Source organism: Perna viridis, chromosome 8, assembly GCF_037379345.1.
Source record: "Perna viridis isolate PV_CMFRI_1.1 ecotype Kerala chromosome 8, ASM3737934v1, whole genome shotgun sequence".
NCBI classification, from domain to species: domain Eukaryota; kingdom Metazoa; phylum Mollusca; class Bivalvia; order Mytilida; family Mytilidae; genus Perna; species Perna viridis.
Genome location: NC_142452.1, coordinates 37,644,075 through 37,660,690, shown reverse-complemented (window position 1 = coordinate 37,660,690; position 16,616 = coordinate 37,644,075). Strand labels below are relative to the sequence as shown.

Sequence of the window (16,616 nt, the reverse complement as noted above, 5' to 3'; positions counted from 1 at the left end):
ATGACCCATTCTCGTGAAATCACGGGATCACATGACGAGACTTACATACCCTATACATGTTAAGTACCAGTCTTTGTAAGAATCATAATAATGGAATTTTATAATTATACATTCCAAGCCGTCTGCTCTTAGCAGTCGTCCAATAGTTTCTGTTGTATTTTAGTGTTATTTACTGAGTTATCTCCCTTAATTTTAAATTCTACAGTGCATTCTTTATGATGATTATTTCTTATGAACAAGGGTTCTATAAAAATCACTTGTAATCTTCTGTTTACTTCAGCATTTTAAACAAATTATAAAAAATAAAAATATGTAGGCTTTCAAACCATGAATCACATTTTGCATGATTCTTAGCTGGAGTACTACTTGTTATTTCTCGTTTTGCTGTTACTTACAGAGAGACAAAAAACAGTGAACCTAGGAATATCAGTAAACTTAATTTATTCAGTTCACTGTTATAATACAAATAAATTGAGCACAAAACCACACTTCATACAACTGTCTAAAGAAATATGCACACAAATAAGAGATGGTGATGAATACTCACTATACAGTTGATGCTTTGATTTTGTAGGAGAAGTTGGAGAGACTGTATGAATTGGATAAATTATTACAGGAACAGTCATTCAATGTTACTGCTCTCCAGGAGGATAAGGTAAGTTAGGCTGTCAAGTAACCCAGTCAATATTCTAAAATAATTTTTCCGAGTTTTTCTCCTTATAATCCAAATTTTATAGGTTATTTTTGTAAACTCTTTACATCCATATATGCAAAAAATTTTGAATTTGTTTTTGTGCCTTGTCTCAAAGTGTTGGAGGGATATATAATAGTTGTTTGTCTGTCTGTCTATCTGCCCATCAATCCAGCCAATGGGTCTTGTATCACCAAATGAAATGTTTTGGTAGAAAGTTTATGACTAATGCCTGTTTTATTATCCAGGATCTATTAGAGAAGGCCCTTCAAGGACTTATGAGACAACAGGATGGGAGAAGAGATCCTTATGAGCTAGACAGCATACACAAACAGCAAAGAACAGTAGAGAAAGAGCTATCTAGAGTACTTTATAAGCTGGCAGAGGCTTCTAAGGTGGGTTTATTAGATGTTAAAATATCGTTTTGATGTTTTGAAGTCCTTAGTGCACCCCTGAGAAACAGAGAGGTATATACAAGTAGTGATCATGTTGTTTGTTCTTCTCCATTTCCCATCTGCAACCACTGCATATAATTTGATGAAACTTTCACAAATTCTTTATAACATGATGCCATTTTGCACCTTTTATTTTGTTCTTCCATCTTAATGATTTTTTGGTTTCCTGTATATTTTCTGGTGAGTAGATTGGGATGTATCACATCAGATTTTGTTTCGATGTTTATGCCTGTAAATGTACATACCTTATATACTCGTGTATAAGTCGGAACCCCCTTCTTGAACCAAAAATTCTAGAATCTAGCCTTGATCTGCTTATAAGTCTGACTGAACTCAGACCAAATTTTTACAGGTACAACAATCAGTGAAATTGTAAGGAAGGGCACAATTTTTTGTAGAAAATGTGAAGAATGATCATGTGTATGTGTATGTTTTTGTTTTTTTTTGGTGCTCTGGAAGTTTTTATATCCAGGGCATATGTTGCGTTCGATCAACATAAACGTGTATGGTTTTTTTTGTTTTTTTGTTTTTTGTTTTTTTAAATCAAAATGCTCTGTACATATTTGAAATGATTTACATAATAAATATAATAAGCCATTTGAGTTGTCATCATTCTTCAATGTTTACTGGTGTCCCAAGCAAGCGTGACCACCATTTTATGATAATTTATTTATACAACTAATGACCAGATTATAATAAGTAAAAACTAAGAACTGTGAAGAAAAATTTTTTAACGGAAACTTGGACACCTATTGAGATCAAAAGATTTTAATAAATTAATTGCCCATTAATGTGATAAAAGGATTGATTGCTCGTTAACACCTTTTTACCTGGTAATCATCTTCCATTGTTTTCTTTTCAATTAAGTCCATCAAGACGGTTCTCTCTGACATCTACACCATACCTATTATCGTTATATTGTTATGAAATTACTAATAAAGATAATGTTGACGTCTTTTTATTACAATTTAAAATTAAATTTTAATTATTTCTTAGCATTGCTAATATTACTTGTAGTCTATGGTACATTGCTTAGTCATGTTTCATGCCATCTTTTTGGTATTTGGATATATTCAACAACCATGTGACATGCAAGTGAAAATAACAAACACAAGAAACTATACAGGAAATACCAATTTTATTATAGATAATTTAGTTGTAAGGCATAATAAAAATAAAACTTCAAATATTCCTTTAATTAATCACTTTATAAGCATACACAAGTATGGCGCCGATCTGACTGTTGAAGGTAGGTGTCATTTTCATGTCAATACCTTGATTCTTCCACTTGCTTCGACTAGAATTTTTAACCCACGGCCAATATCTGGCTTATAAATTGGAACTCCTCTTAGCACTCAAAATTTAATCCCAAAAATCTGACTTGTACGCAAGTATATACATTGACTGAAAAGTATATGAAGTCAAATGTGGAGCTTAAGTGAACTGCTAAATTGTAATACTATATGTATGCACCCTTGGTAAAAAATAATTATCTTTCTGTATAATTACTTAATTTTATATTTATAGAAACTGGAAGCAACTTCAGCGGAGAACAACAAAGTTGAACATGAAGTAGCTCTTCTAAGGTCAAAAGTTCACGGTGAACTGGCTCGCAGCAAGAGTGCACCTTCCTTGGTAAGTAAGATCTGAAAGAAAAGTCATTCCTCTAAACAAAAACCTGTTAACCTGTTTTATTAGGTCATATTATAAGGTTTTATCCGCTTTGTGGAAGAGTAATCAAGAAAACCAAGGTTAAAGCGGTAATCAAAATTATGTAATGGTTTTGTCCGCTTTGTGGAAGAGTAATCAAGGGAACCAAGGTTATAGCAGTAATCAAAATAATGTAATCCAGGGACAAAGACCAGACATGGAAAACAGACATACACAACAAAGAACATAAAGTAATAAAATCATACTTACAAAGTAACAAAAGCGAATGAGCAACTCAAGACTCCACTAAAAACTGGGAGCATGGACCAGGTGCACCGGTTGGGTAAGTGTCCTCTGCTCTTGAAAGATCATTTGTAAATTGAACATGATTTTATAAGTCACTTGTCGTAAATTGTCAGTTTTTGGCCTTTTGATGACAGGTTTGTTTTGAATGTTTTTTTTTCATTAAAATTGAGGAAATATTTATTTCAATATCGATTGTAGATTGTGGAATAATGCTGCAGGCCTTTCAGCTTAAATTGGGCTGGACATATTTTAATTTAATTTGGCAATCAATAGGATTCATATGTTTATTAAAAAAAATGTCGTTTTATTTCTGAAAATTGTGAGGGTGCTTTTATTCATGGGTGAAAATAAATTGTGTTCCTGCTTTCATTAAATCCTGATTACCACAAGATTTAGTACCAATAGATATTTAATAGAATAACAGTCCCTATATCTTGATTTTAGTCTGATGAGAACTATAGAAAGAAAGTGCTCATGGAAAAAGATCTGGCCAAGGTTAAGAATATGATGGCAGGTCTGTCTGAGGAAGGTCAAAGGTTATCTGAGGCCATTAGCACCTTGAGAAGGTCATCCTCAGGTGGGGCTCTTAATGTTGCCAATGGTGACGAAAAACCAAGGAAAAAAGATAAAGCTGGTGGCACTTACATGGAAACTGACCTTGACACAACAGAATCAAAAGATTTGTCACAGGTCAAGGCCATTCTATCTCAAAGGTCACTGACATCTGTACCTGATGATATGAATATCAGTGTTGGCATGGCAACTGAACCAAAACTTGATGATGTTTTTCAGTCACAGGTAGGTTGATTGAGGAAAGAGGAATAAACGTGGAGTCAAGATGTTCCATATGATATTGTTGGTATCAAAATCAAAAGCAACTATTATTCTGTTAATGGGCAATCTAATTATTGCATTTTTGATCATTTTAATGTATTTCAAGCAAAAATCAAATGTGATTGCATATTGTTTGTGTGTGATGTCATTTTCATTCAAAATTCTAAAGAAGGTGTGATGACAGCATAATTACTCCCAATGTTTTGATGGATATTTTTGAATATCTTTTCATGTATGAGAGATATCTGTCAACAAGATCAAAGGAAAAAGGTACTGATATGATAAAACCAATCTATTATATTGTATTTGAGGATTTGAGATATTCAGTTGTGGAATTGATGGACACTTATCATGCATATGGAGATTACTTATGATGAATGCTTCTCTTCTCTCTCTTTAGACTTCCCAGCCTTTAGAATCTATGGGTTTTACTCCAGCTGACGGTCCATGGGATATCAGTGATGCTGATGAAAACACAAAGAGATTTTATGGTAAAAAATTTTTTTTGAAAATTAGCTCTGATTTGTTTGTTATTGGTAAATAGGGTATCAGTAATATCTAACATTGTCAGTTCTGGGATTATTTGGATTTTAATATTTTTTTCTCACAGAATTTTGCACTTGTAATATCAAACACTATATAACACACCACTCTTGACTGCAAATATTGGTTTTAAGATTTAGTTTTAGCATATTTTATTGTTTTTTTAACAACAAATGGATTGGACATAAGTTTTTTAACTTATGAAGTCCTCTCCTTTGAATTCATTTTATACATACAATGAACAAATTACAAATGTGTGGTAAGGAAACAATTTTCATTACTTTAATTTCCTAAGTGAGATGTTAATATTTAAAGGTTTGGTGCCTGTTGCATTTGTCATAATTTGAATGGAAGTATTGTTGTTATGTGCACGATTTGACAGAACTTGCGTAAGTCCCATTGATTAAGGATTTACGTGTACATTGTTGTTGTACAAGTGCTATCTGAAACAATGCCCAGATCTCTAAAAAAATCACTTTATAAAAAGTTATAAGAAAGGCATGTTTTATTGGATTTATTCTTAGTAATACACTTTCAGCTGGAACCAAAAAAATTTTATGCCTTTTTATTTTGGTTGATACCTTAATATGAATTGCTGTATGTACAGGTATGAGTGTACACTGCTTCAAAAAATAATGATTATTTTCATTGTATTGGAAATTTTTTTTGTGCTTGATTGGTTACGGCAAAAGCCATGAAAGGCAATACAATGAATATCATGTTGATAGTAAATTGATTTTCTAGCTATAGGGTATGTAAGTCTCGTTCTAGTTACATTTTCTTTACCGAAATTTCTGGCGTAAAATGTATTGCAAACCAAAGACCGATCTGCATTTTATTGTTTACTTCTGGGTACTTGAAACGCTATATAGCAATGCAAAATCATCTATTTTATTTTTCAAATATCTTTATCATGTAGAGATAGACATTTGTCTTCTTTTATCAGTATTTTTTACACAAAAAGATGTTTCACCTTTAACACTGAACTCAATGCTTTCTAAATGATAAATCTCCATAAAAGTGAATGGTAGACTAGGACCCATTCTCGTGAAATCACGGGCTCACATGACGAAACTTACACACCTTATAAGTGATAAACTGGGTTAGCTTCAGGATTCGTGACTCACTATTAATTCTTGAAGAAAATAACTAGTGATTTTGTAACTGTTTTCAATAAGTACCTATTCCTTTCGTTTTTTTTTTTATTAAATTAAAATTAAGTATTTGAGAACCAAAATGTCCTTTTTAGCACTTTTGATGTATTTTCTCTAGACAATACTCTCAGTACTTGGAGGTAAAGTCTGGTTTATGTAATACATTTGTATTGATTTTGACATCTTAGTGTTTTTGTTTATAGTTATTGTGAAATGTCCTCGTGCTATAGCAAATGAAATCCCCATACTTGAAGATATATAATCATCATTCATTATTTTCCATTGTAAATCCACACACATTTCATATACATTTCACACACTGGTGGACAGGGTGGGCAGGAAGTGGGATTAAGGAGTTCAGGAAAGGGAATTTAAAGTGAATAAAATGGTCAGGATTTTTGTTACCAAGGAAGCCCATATCAAGTTACTTTGTAGATTCTCATCCCTACCCACTCCATATCAAAGGCCTGCAGCACAGTTTTTTTTTTTGGTAGTTAAAATTACAGGATTTTTTTTTCATGTCCCTATCTGTCGTGACACTAATTCTTTTATGCAATTGTACAATTCTAGGGTTTCTATTAATATGTGTTCTCCGGAAAAATACAAAATAAAAAAAAAATTAATCATCTGACTCAAGTGAATTTCTGTAATTGCTGTTGGATGGGAATCAGCAAATTAACTTGATGTGGCCTAATATAGGAAAGGTTGAATACTGGGACAGGAAATTGGAACTGGTATCCTGTTCTGTCCACCCTGCACTGCATAAATGTGTGTAACAGCTTCTTTATAACCATTATATTGTAAGTTTGATAGATTGTGTCCCTTTGATTATGCCACAATTTATCTTAGAAAATGAATGTCAGTTTAAAAAAAAATGTAATATAAACTTTCTTTAAAAAAAAACCTCTTTCTTTAATTTCAAAAATCATATTTAATTATTCTGTTTTTGTCCAGAAAGCTAATTCTGATTTTGTAAGTAGTGGTGAACTACATTCTAGTTAGATTTACTTGCAGCAGTGGATCCTGCTTTCAAACCAATTTAAATTGAATCACTGTGTTGTTGGGGGCTTTAGCTTAAATTCAGAAAACCGTAGATATAGTATATTTGTAGTTTAGTTAGTCTGAAAGGTCACCAGAGTTCAGAGGTCATGACATTTTTTTCTGATGTTTCAAATTCGCTTTGTATAATTTTCACCTATAGAATTCTTGAATACCCCTTTTGTATTAATAAAAAATCTCAAATTATTTAACAATCCATCAATTAGATAACTTGAAATCAGAACTTTGAGCAAAATTTTGATATGCCATTTAAAAAAAAAAATTAAATGATTTCATAAAGAACGTTTAAGTTTTAAACTTGATTTTTATAAGGGTAAAAAGTGGTTATTAGTTTATAGATATATGACAGGAGGATTGTCAGCTGCCAGGCATCTTCCAAATCATTTGTTGTGCAATACATTTTAACTTAAAAGTACTTGACAGATCCTTTTCAAATTCGGATGACAAAATGAAGGTTAAGTTTGATTTTGAAAAATGCTGTTTGTTGTTTCTGATTGGCAGCCATTTTTGTTGCTAAAATAGGGACTTTTACTGTACCTTATATGATATAAAAAATTATTATAATGCAAATTTTTAAGAAGACATTTTAAGCAATAAGGCTGAAATTTACCTACATTGTTATAAAAATGAAAAAATATCTATTGAATAGTTAGGTGAAAATGTAAATTTGGCTATTTCTCAATCTCTTCTTTGTTGAAATTCTGACAGCTTTGTATTGTGGTCTTCCTCTGAACACAGGTGATTTTGCTTAGGGGTTGGTTGGCCCTCCATCAAACTGACATTTATTTTTGCTTTAAAACTAGGTATAATTCCTAAAGAGAGGCCAAAAACATTAACAGTAAGAGATGTCAAACGACAAAGTGAACAACGACGTGAACGAGAAAAAATTCGTAAAGAAATTGATGATATGGAATCAGAAGGTATTACAGCTGTTGTGTGTCCCTGAGTGTGTATTACCCAAGCAATTATGTAGTACAAGGATGCCTTCTGAATGCATCTGCATGCACGGTTGCACATAAGTGTGGGGACAATTATACATGTAATATATATATATAATTTTTGTACTTAGTCTTCAGTCTCTTTTTGTCCCATGCTTCTTCGGGAAGGGTGTCATATATATAAAGATGTCTGTCTGTCTGGTCACACTTGTGGACACAGATCCTCAGAAACTATGTGACAAATTTTGTTCATTTTTTTTAGGATTGTTAGTCACAATTTGTAGTTGATCAAACTGCCCCACCATTTTGATTCAACAAATTTCACAAGAGTTATGGGACTTAAGAACATCAACTATTTTGTAGGTGGCGGGGGACATATGGCTCTACATATATTGCTTGTTAATGCAGATACAAGCATATTGAAATAATATTAACAGTAAGATATTTAAATTTTTGGGACAAATATGTAGTTGGTATCTCACAGTGATTAGCAAAACATCACGAACATTTATAATTGGTTGCTGGGATGGGGAGCAGGAAGAATCCTTTAGTGAACTTTGTTCACAGTTTTTGTAGTTTTGAATGAAGTCTTGGTATATTGAACTTATTGAAGTATTCACTAGAGGAAGGGACACAGTCTATTAAGATTTCATCAACTTTATGTGTACTTAACCATCAATGCACTCATTTACCGGTAGTAACGCTGCATTGTAGATCTTTAGGAAAAAGAGGAATGTATTCATGAACATCACTTATCACATAAAATATACAGTGAAACTTGTGTAATCCAAACCTTTAATAAAACGATATCAGTTCAAACCAGACACTTTTCAGGGATAAAAATTTTGGAAATACAAACCCATATTTTTGTTTAATATTTTCTGTATGTTGAACTAAATTTTACCCAAAAATTTGGTTGCCCAGCTCAAAGTCTTAGTGACCATGGGCAACTACTGGGCGACTGCTAATTTTTATCCCTGCATTTGAAGACCCTTCATATCAGAGTAAATATATTTTGAACCTGGGTAAACCAAATAACTGTCTAAATTGAACAAACTCCAAAAGTGGGTTGGTTTACACAGGTTTCACTGTATAAAGAGTACAGCATGAAGTAGTTGATAGTGCATGATCGTAAACTAATTTCTACACATTACTGATTTACTTATTGTTATGGTGTTGGCAACTTTACATGTGACAAACAAGAGCAATATTTATGATAGCGCACAGGTTCATATTTACTCTCAATAGTAAAAAGTCATGGGGAAAGAGCTTTCCAAAGTCCTCAGTAAAGTATCAAGTAAAAGGGTTGGAAGGTCCTGGCCCCAGCGCCACAAAACTTGAAAAATTACTTAAGTCTGAAAAAATTCTTAACTGTTTGTGAGGTTTTCTATTTCAAAGACTTTGATTGGAATTACCATGGAAATTCAGAAGAATATTCTCAGACTTAAGTATTTTTCAAGTTTTGTGGTGCTGGGGACCAGGACCAGCAAGTAGCTGAAAAAAATCAAAGGTCCTAGGTCAGATATAGAGGGACCAGGATCTCAGACCAACACTAATTAAAACCCCTGTTATCACTGGTGTACATTTATGTAAAATTTCATTTGTTCAATATGTCATATATTATTTTGTTAAACATTTAGATGATGTAACATGGCATATTCAAGTAACAGTAATTGCTCCACAAAAAAGGAATTTTTTAGCATTACATAATGATTTATATGAATTTTAATGCTTATTAAATTTACCCACTAAAACATGCATGCAGTTAACATAGAAAATAATGTTATAATATTGTAAGTATTAGTAAGTTTCTACTGACAGAGAGCTGTTTGGCTATATACTCGTAAAAATAGGAAGGAGATATTCACCAACAGTTAAAATTTATAGTTCAGTTCAGTTAAAACATTAATATTTATTGTTTTAATACTCTAGCTTAAATTCAATCCTTCACTTTTTTTGCAGATCCCTCTTGGGCCAGTTCTACAGCCAGTCCTAAACAGGTAAATAAAACTTAAAGATGTTGTAAAAATGGAATTGGTAATATAATTGGCACTCCTCACATCTTAGACATATACATGCTCATACCTTTATCCTTATATTTTAGCTAGTAAGAGAAATATTAAGTGTCGGTCAACTTAAGAATCAGGCAGTGGGTGAAACATACAGGTATGGAAAAAAAACTCTATTTTGAAAGTTTAATTGAACTAGTTACACCTCCAGAATCAAGGGGCAAAAAGACAAGATTTTCAATATTGTGTTGGTAAATTGAGTTGAAATGCACTGAAAACGAACATTTCAAGGGCAGATAACTCTTTCACAAACCACATTTCTCTAACATTCTATTGAAAATATTCTGAGCAAATCCTGTTATGCAGAGATCAAATAATGGTCTTTTCAAATAGAGAAAGTATACTTTAGTGAAATTGTATTGTCCGATTGGTGGGGTTTTGACATACATGTCTCTGGTTTTTCCCATTTTGCCTGATTCTTACAAAAACTTACACTTACGATAATAATGTTCAAGGTGTAGAATTTTTCTTTCCTTGATTAAATGACTACCATCTGATTGGGGCTGCTTTAGTGAACTGGTCAATTTATATTCCATAGGTTCAAATTTATTTAACTCTATGTTTATATCTCCTTCTCAGTTGTCAAGTTAGCTACCTAAGATTGCTAGTTCATCAGATAAAAAGACAAACTCTATCCACTGAATGTCATCATTGCATAAGCTGTAGTTACTGTTTGAAATGATATTAAGTTAACTTGAAAATGAAGGTAACTTGTTACTGTGTTACTCAGATACTGTGTAGTGTGAGAGTACTCTAATTCGTTGATACCAATTTTTGTAGATTCTTGAATTCATGGTTTTGTGGTTTTCAGTATACACTTCAACAAATATCTCCTTTTTGTTTGGAACCAAATTTCATGGTTAGGCCTATCCATGAAAACCACGAAAATTGGTACCCAATGAATAATAGAACTTTCACAGTATGATCAAGGGCAATATCACTTATGGAAGGATAATGAGAAAAAAACAATCACTTATGGAAGGATAATGAGAAAAAACAATGTTTTTCATTGTTTGCCTATCCACAAAAACCACAAAAATTGGTACCCTACGAACAATAGAACTTTCACAGTATGATCAAGGGCAATATTACTTATGGAAGGATAATGAGAAAAAACACTGTTTTAAATGGACTTTTTCTATTTCAGGAACACCAACCTATCTATGAAAATTTACCCCCAGCAAACTCTGTACCCAAACCTTGGTCATCACTCAACACAACAGGGGGAAGTAGTAGCAATAACTCATCAATCACACCCTCGCGGAGAACATCATCTGTACATCTAATCGCACCACGTCCATTTATACGATCATTCCCATCACCTACAGCAGAGACTTCTGACTTAGTGCCGTCAAAATCATTTAGTCTATCAAATGCATTTAATGATAGTGGCTTTGTAAAAGCAACTAGAGTCATTGTTCAACCTGATGATGAATCTAAAAATAGCAGCACATCTCCTTCAAGTCCTCCTGCACAACCTCTTGTTAAAGGATGGTCGCCAGTTCGAACTAACTTGTTCAATGTGAAAAGGACACCTAAAGGAAGATACATGACAATATCTAGCAGTGAACCTGTCAAGATGGAGACATCACTGTTACAGCCTGCGTCACTGCACTCTGTAGCTGGTGATCTCATTACGAATAACAAGGTAAGTAAATGGGATAAGCTTTCATAGTCAACATAATTTCTGCAATATTGAACAAAAAGGTACGTAACGTTGTACTAGAATGATACAATGCCTTATTTTCAATATTTCAAAATTTGTATAGTGGAATTACATTGATGTGGTCTGTGAAAGTCAGTTACCAAAAAGTGATAATCAGATGCTGAAGTTTTTAATATTGATAATGGGAAAAGTTTGATTTTAAAGTATCCAACAGTCACTATGAAAGCTCTACACAAATGTTATTAGTATTTACTTAACACATTTCTATCTGTATGTTTATACGTATGTAGTAGTAATTTTGAATATGAGAGTGAACTAGAACTGAAAAGGATTTTCCAGTTTCTTGCTTTTTTTTTAAAGTATCAATTGAGATGATAAAACTCTAGTTGATTTATTTTCTTCCTGGCAAATTTGGAATACTGCTTGGTAGTGAGAAATTTGATGAATTTCATCCTTTATGGCCATATTTTGAACTTGTGTTTAATTATTTTTTTAAGATAAATTTTCTTTGATAAATAATTAATGTAAGTAATGCATAGATTTGGAAATGATATCATAGATAGTGACTTTTGTTGGTATTTTGTTGTTTTAGATTTATTTTTATATTCCCTGATCATTTTGTGAATGATTCCTTGTTTCCATTCCTCCATTGTTATTACATTATGAGGATTTACTAAAATCACTTACTGTCTTTGATGTGAATTATTGTTTATTATTATTCTGTGATTAATGAAGTACCAGTGAAATATTTGTGTCTATATTTAACTTAACAAGAATGTGTACATGATGAACCCTCTCCCTAAAATTTTGCAAATCCACAAATAACAGTTACAACATTTAATGATTGATGAAAAGGGATAACTTTATAATTATATATTATTTAGTTTTAGGCCATTGCAGTTTGTATAAATAATAGTATGGAATTAATGATGTAAGCATACACATGAATATTGTGTTCACCATCACCTGTGTAATTAAACTTGTATTATTACGCTTAAGTACCAAGAAACATGGACACAGCAAAAAAGTGCCACATATGACAATCTAATGCCTCTCAAAACATATGATTATCATGATTTAAAATATGATTATCATGATAATCATAAGCTGAAACATATGTTAATCATGTATGTCATGCTTGATTCATATGATAATCATGATGTACTACATATGATTTACATGTGTGGCTTTTTTAGCTGTTCTTCACAGAAGGTTTCCTATCACTTCAAGTCATATTACAAATTGAAAGCTTTATCAGAACTGCACGGAGTCGTATGATTTTTTTTCCTTCTAATGTGAAATTGTAAATGCATGAATGGAATCACAATATTTTGTATATGATTTAAATATTGGTTTGAATTACATTTTCAACCAATGCTAGAAAAGTTTGTGTCTGTACATGTGATTTTTACATTTTCATCTCCAAATTGGTCTTTTTTGTTTTGTTTTTGTTTTTGCTTTATTTAAACCAAAATCTCAGAAAAGCTACCGGTATATTCAATTGGTAATGTTGTGCAATCAGTTAGCCATGAATTAATCCACATTTGTAATATTGGGAATGTCTAAAATATTGTTTTGAATTTTATGAAAAATAAAACCAGAATTTCTCTTCTTGAGCGTTTGATTATCATATTTCTACAATCTCATGTTATAAGTTCTCCAAATTTTATTGTTTTGATTGTAAATTTATGGGTGTTGTCTGCTTGCAGAGAAATTCTTTATTTAATTTCATGATTTAACTTGATTTTTTATATACAATGCAGTACATCATTACATTATTGGGAGTTCATTGTATGTCAGTCTAATTAAAATTTGACCTTTCAATTATTCCATTCAGTCACTGCATGTAGGATCGGACAACATTCCATTCTACTTTCTGTTAAGATGACATTTTCAGAATCTTCAGGTTTTTCCTTTGAATAATGCTTTCAAATCAAGAAAGATAAAATCTGATTGGCTGATCAGAAAGGTCATCAGAACAGAAAGTAGAATGGAGTGTTTTTGGATTCTATACCTGATGTACAGCATTGTACATACAATTTGTTTATAGGACAGGACTTCACCAACTTGAAAATTATGTCTAACTCATTTGTTGTTTGAGGGACAATAAAATATATTTGAACATATTACAGCTGGACATGGTACCAGACATTGTGAAGAGCTCCACTACAAGGGTTGATATTGATGATGATGCTCTGGAAAGAGAAATCGTAAGATTGAGATCATAATTTTGTTCATTATAGAAAGACTTGGGATCATGTGTTCAGTCATAATTTGTTTTGGTTTTATGTTTTGCAACTTTGTCAGTTTTGTGCATTGGAATAATGCTTAAGGGTCAGTGACCATGATTTTGCTAAATTTATTTTGTGAAATTTTTAATTTGATCATCTGTATTATCAGAATATCAAAATAGAACAAGTCACCATTGGCAGAGGTTCTTGAAGTTATCATGTTTCAAAGCTTTCTGACTTTTACGGAATTACAAAATCTACTTTATTGAAATTAAAAAAAAAAAAAAACAAGGGGCCAATTTTACTAATGAATGTACCTGAACCTTAAAATTTAATGCCAAATTTTGCTTGTGACGGAAGAAATCCTTCATGCTCACGAACCCGGTATTTTGAGTGTTGTGCTAGTGCAGGGTGTGGGATACATGGTCATAAATAAACACTTATCAATTTTGTTTTTTCTTGAAGTATATATAGAACGTAAACTTAGCAGTTAAGACTCAACGATACTTGTTTAGAGATGCTTACCTTTTACGATATTTCTGTAGTTTCAATGAATTTCGAGTGTATATGACATTCGTATGCTGTACAAACTGTTGATATCTCTATACAGTGATCGAATTCAAGGGGAAATACTGGCTAAATGCTAATAAAAATTATTTTCCTTGCTAAAATTTATATGCATTCTAACTTCAGACACGTATATTAATAATTACTAATTCAGGATTTTACAAATCATTTTCATAAAATATGGACAATCATAAAGTATCTGGTTGTAGTGTATAACTATATGATACTTATTTGACCTTTACAGTTGGCCTTCCCAGAGAAGGTGGAGATACCAGAGAGGTATATGCCTGACTCAGATGATGAGTCAGTTACAGAGGAAGAAAAATATAGGAGGCAAGAAAAGTCCGAAAAGCTGAAAAAAATTTTAACAAATCAAAGGTAATGTAAGATATGTTCATGACCTCATTATGTTAGTACTGTGAAAATACTGTAATTCGTGGATTAGGGAAGATACACAGGTTTGTGGATTCTTGAATTCGTGGTTTTGAGGTTTTTAGTATACAATTGAATGGGAATCTCCTTTTCATTTGGAATAAATTTCATGGTAAGGCCTACACATGAAAACCACAAAAATTGGTACCCCACAAACAATAGTACTTTCACAGTATGTAGATCAGTACTGAAAATATACAATCATTTTTTCCATTCAAGAGGAGCAGTTAAATGGATAAAGCACATGTAACATTTTTTTTATTTACATTTCCTGATAATTTTTATACTGACAGTTTGATTCCAAAGAAACATTTATTCTAATAAACATCTTTTTTTTCATCAAAATTTTTTAAATGAAATGAACTGTAGTTGAAGGGTTCATATGTTCTGTCTATTATGTAAGTTATCATTGACGTCCAACTAAATTATATGCTGTAGAAGTTTATCATTTATTATGTTGCCACCTTGTTCATTTCATTGTATGATGTAATATGCTTCAGTCAAATTATGGAGATTGTTGGTTCATTTCCAGGCCATGTTTTACCAAAACCTTTAAAAAATTGTAATCATTGTTTCTCTGCCAAGCACATGGCATATATACATGTAGAATGACAGCTGGTTTGCTTGGAGTATGTGTCTCTTGGGCCGTAATATGCCTGCCTGTGGGCTGTAGCTGTTGTGAGCTTGTACATTGAAAACCTGGCTCAGCACATCAGACTAGTACAAGCAAGGTCTGTTTGATTGGCTCAGCATATCAGACTAGTAAAAGCAAGGTCTGTTTGATTGGCTTAGCATATCAGACTAGTAAAAGCAAGGTCTGTTTGATTGGCTTAGCATATCAAACTAGTAAAAGCAAGGTCAGTTTGATTTGCTCAGCATATCAGACTAAGACAAGCAGGGTCTGTTTGATTGATCAGCTATTCCCATCCTGAAATGCATGAAGTATCTGCCATAGGAAGTAAAACAACAATCAGTAAATTCATGTGCTTAACATTAGACTTTCTTGCAGTCCTACCCTTAGTTAAACAAATGTAATGTTTAATAGTTTCAGCCTTCATTCTGTTTCACAACCTGATGTTAGTAATGTAGCCCAGGAAAAGATCAGAAGAGCTCAGATATTGACAATGAATCAAGAGCTAGCTCGACAAGTTACCAAGAAGTCCAGGGAAGCAGCTGGTAGGTGACAGAGTTATCTCCTCATGATTTTGATAAATCATCATTGTGTATGTTTTACACCCTGCAAATTTTAATGTGCCTTTCAACCTTAGCTTAATTGTAAAAAAAAATAGGATAAAGTTATGTATGATCAAATAGGATTATTACTTTTTTCATATAAGAAGTGAATGAAGATGCTTTGTTGAATGTTTTGCCTGCTTGTTAAAGAATTGCGTTAGTTGTTTTTGAGAGTAAAAATCTGCATGACCTGAATTTTATAGATGACTGAGTCTTAAAGGTATGTTTTCATTTCCATAAGGTAGTTAATGGCAGGACGTGTGGTATTGTGAGATACTGTAGAAAATAAGTACATTTTTCAATGGACATTGATGAACTTTGACCTGAACTTGTTCCAAAATTCAGGAAGACTTTATTATTGCCAAAAAAGTGCAATTGAATTGTGATCTCTACTTAAATCAGATCTGATTTTTTTGGGCTTTTTAGTTGAATTCCACAAATCTGTGTTTTACTGTGAGGATTTTTTTTTACTGTGCTTTAAATTGTTTTTGCCAATTTCCACTTTGTCTGTTAACCTCGTAAAATCAGGTCTATATTTGGTAGTAGTGACTGGGAGAATTTTTTTCAATATTTCACATTGTTTAAATTGACACTACAGTTCTGCCATTATCTGCCCAGGGAAATACCGTATTCAGATTTGAGTAATCTGTAATGCATTGTGATGTGCTTTAATTATATAGAGTGGCCACGTTGAGGTAGGTTTGCCCTTTCAGATTTTTGCTGAGTTGGCACTATTTGGTGCTTCTTTATCCTGGAATGCTTTTTTTATTTTTATTACGATCAAATGG

At 32.4% G+C, this 16,616-nt stretch overlaps 1 protein-coding gene across 11 annotated transcripts in view; it reads left to right on the top strand.

Moving 5' to 3' along the window:
* LOC148610392 (uncharacterized) overlaps positions 1–16,616 on the top strand; it is a 74,088-nt gene that overhangs the window by 52,449 nt on the left and 5,023 nt on the right. For 8 of the 11 annotated variants that reach the window (XM_088543004.1, XM_088542999.1, XM_088542994.1 and 5 more), the window contains 11 exons: positions 575–655; positions 940–1,086; positions 2,674–2,781; positions 3,547–3,900; positions 4,337–4,427; positions 7,496–7,612; positions 9,593–9,630; positions 10,847–11,347; positions 13,498–13,575; positions 14,408–14,541; positions 15,641–15,771. In XM_088543004.1, coding sequence (XP_088399130.1) covers positions 575–655; positions 940–1,086; positions 2,674–2,781; positions 3,547–3,900; positions 4,337–4,427; positions 7,496–7,612; positions 9,593–9,630; positions 10,847–11,347; positions 13,498–13,575; positions 14,408–14,541; positions 15,641–15,771 — 1,780 coding nt within the window. Of the gene's footprint in view, positions 1–574; positions 656–939; positions 1,087–2,673; positions 2,782–3,546; positions 3,901–4,336; positions 4,428–7,495; positions 7,613–9,592; positions 9,631–10,846; positions 11,348–13,497; positions 13,576–14,407; positions 14,542–15,640; positions 15,772–16,031; positions 16,049–16,508; positions 16,524–16,616 lie in introns of all 11 variants that reach the window. The other 3 variants (XM_088542996.1, XM_088542998.1, XM_088542995.1) reach the window with 3 other exon arrangements.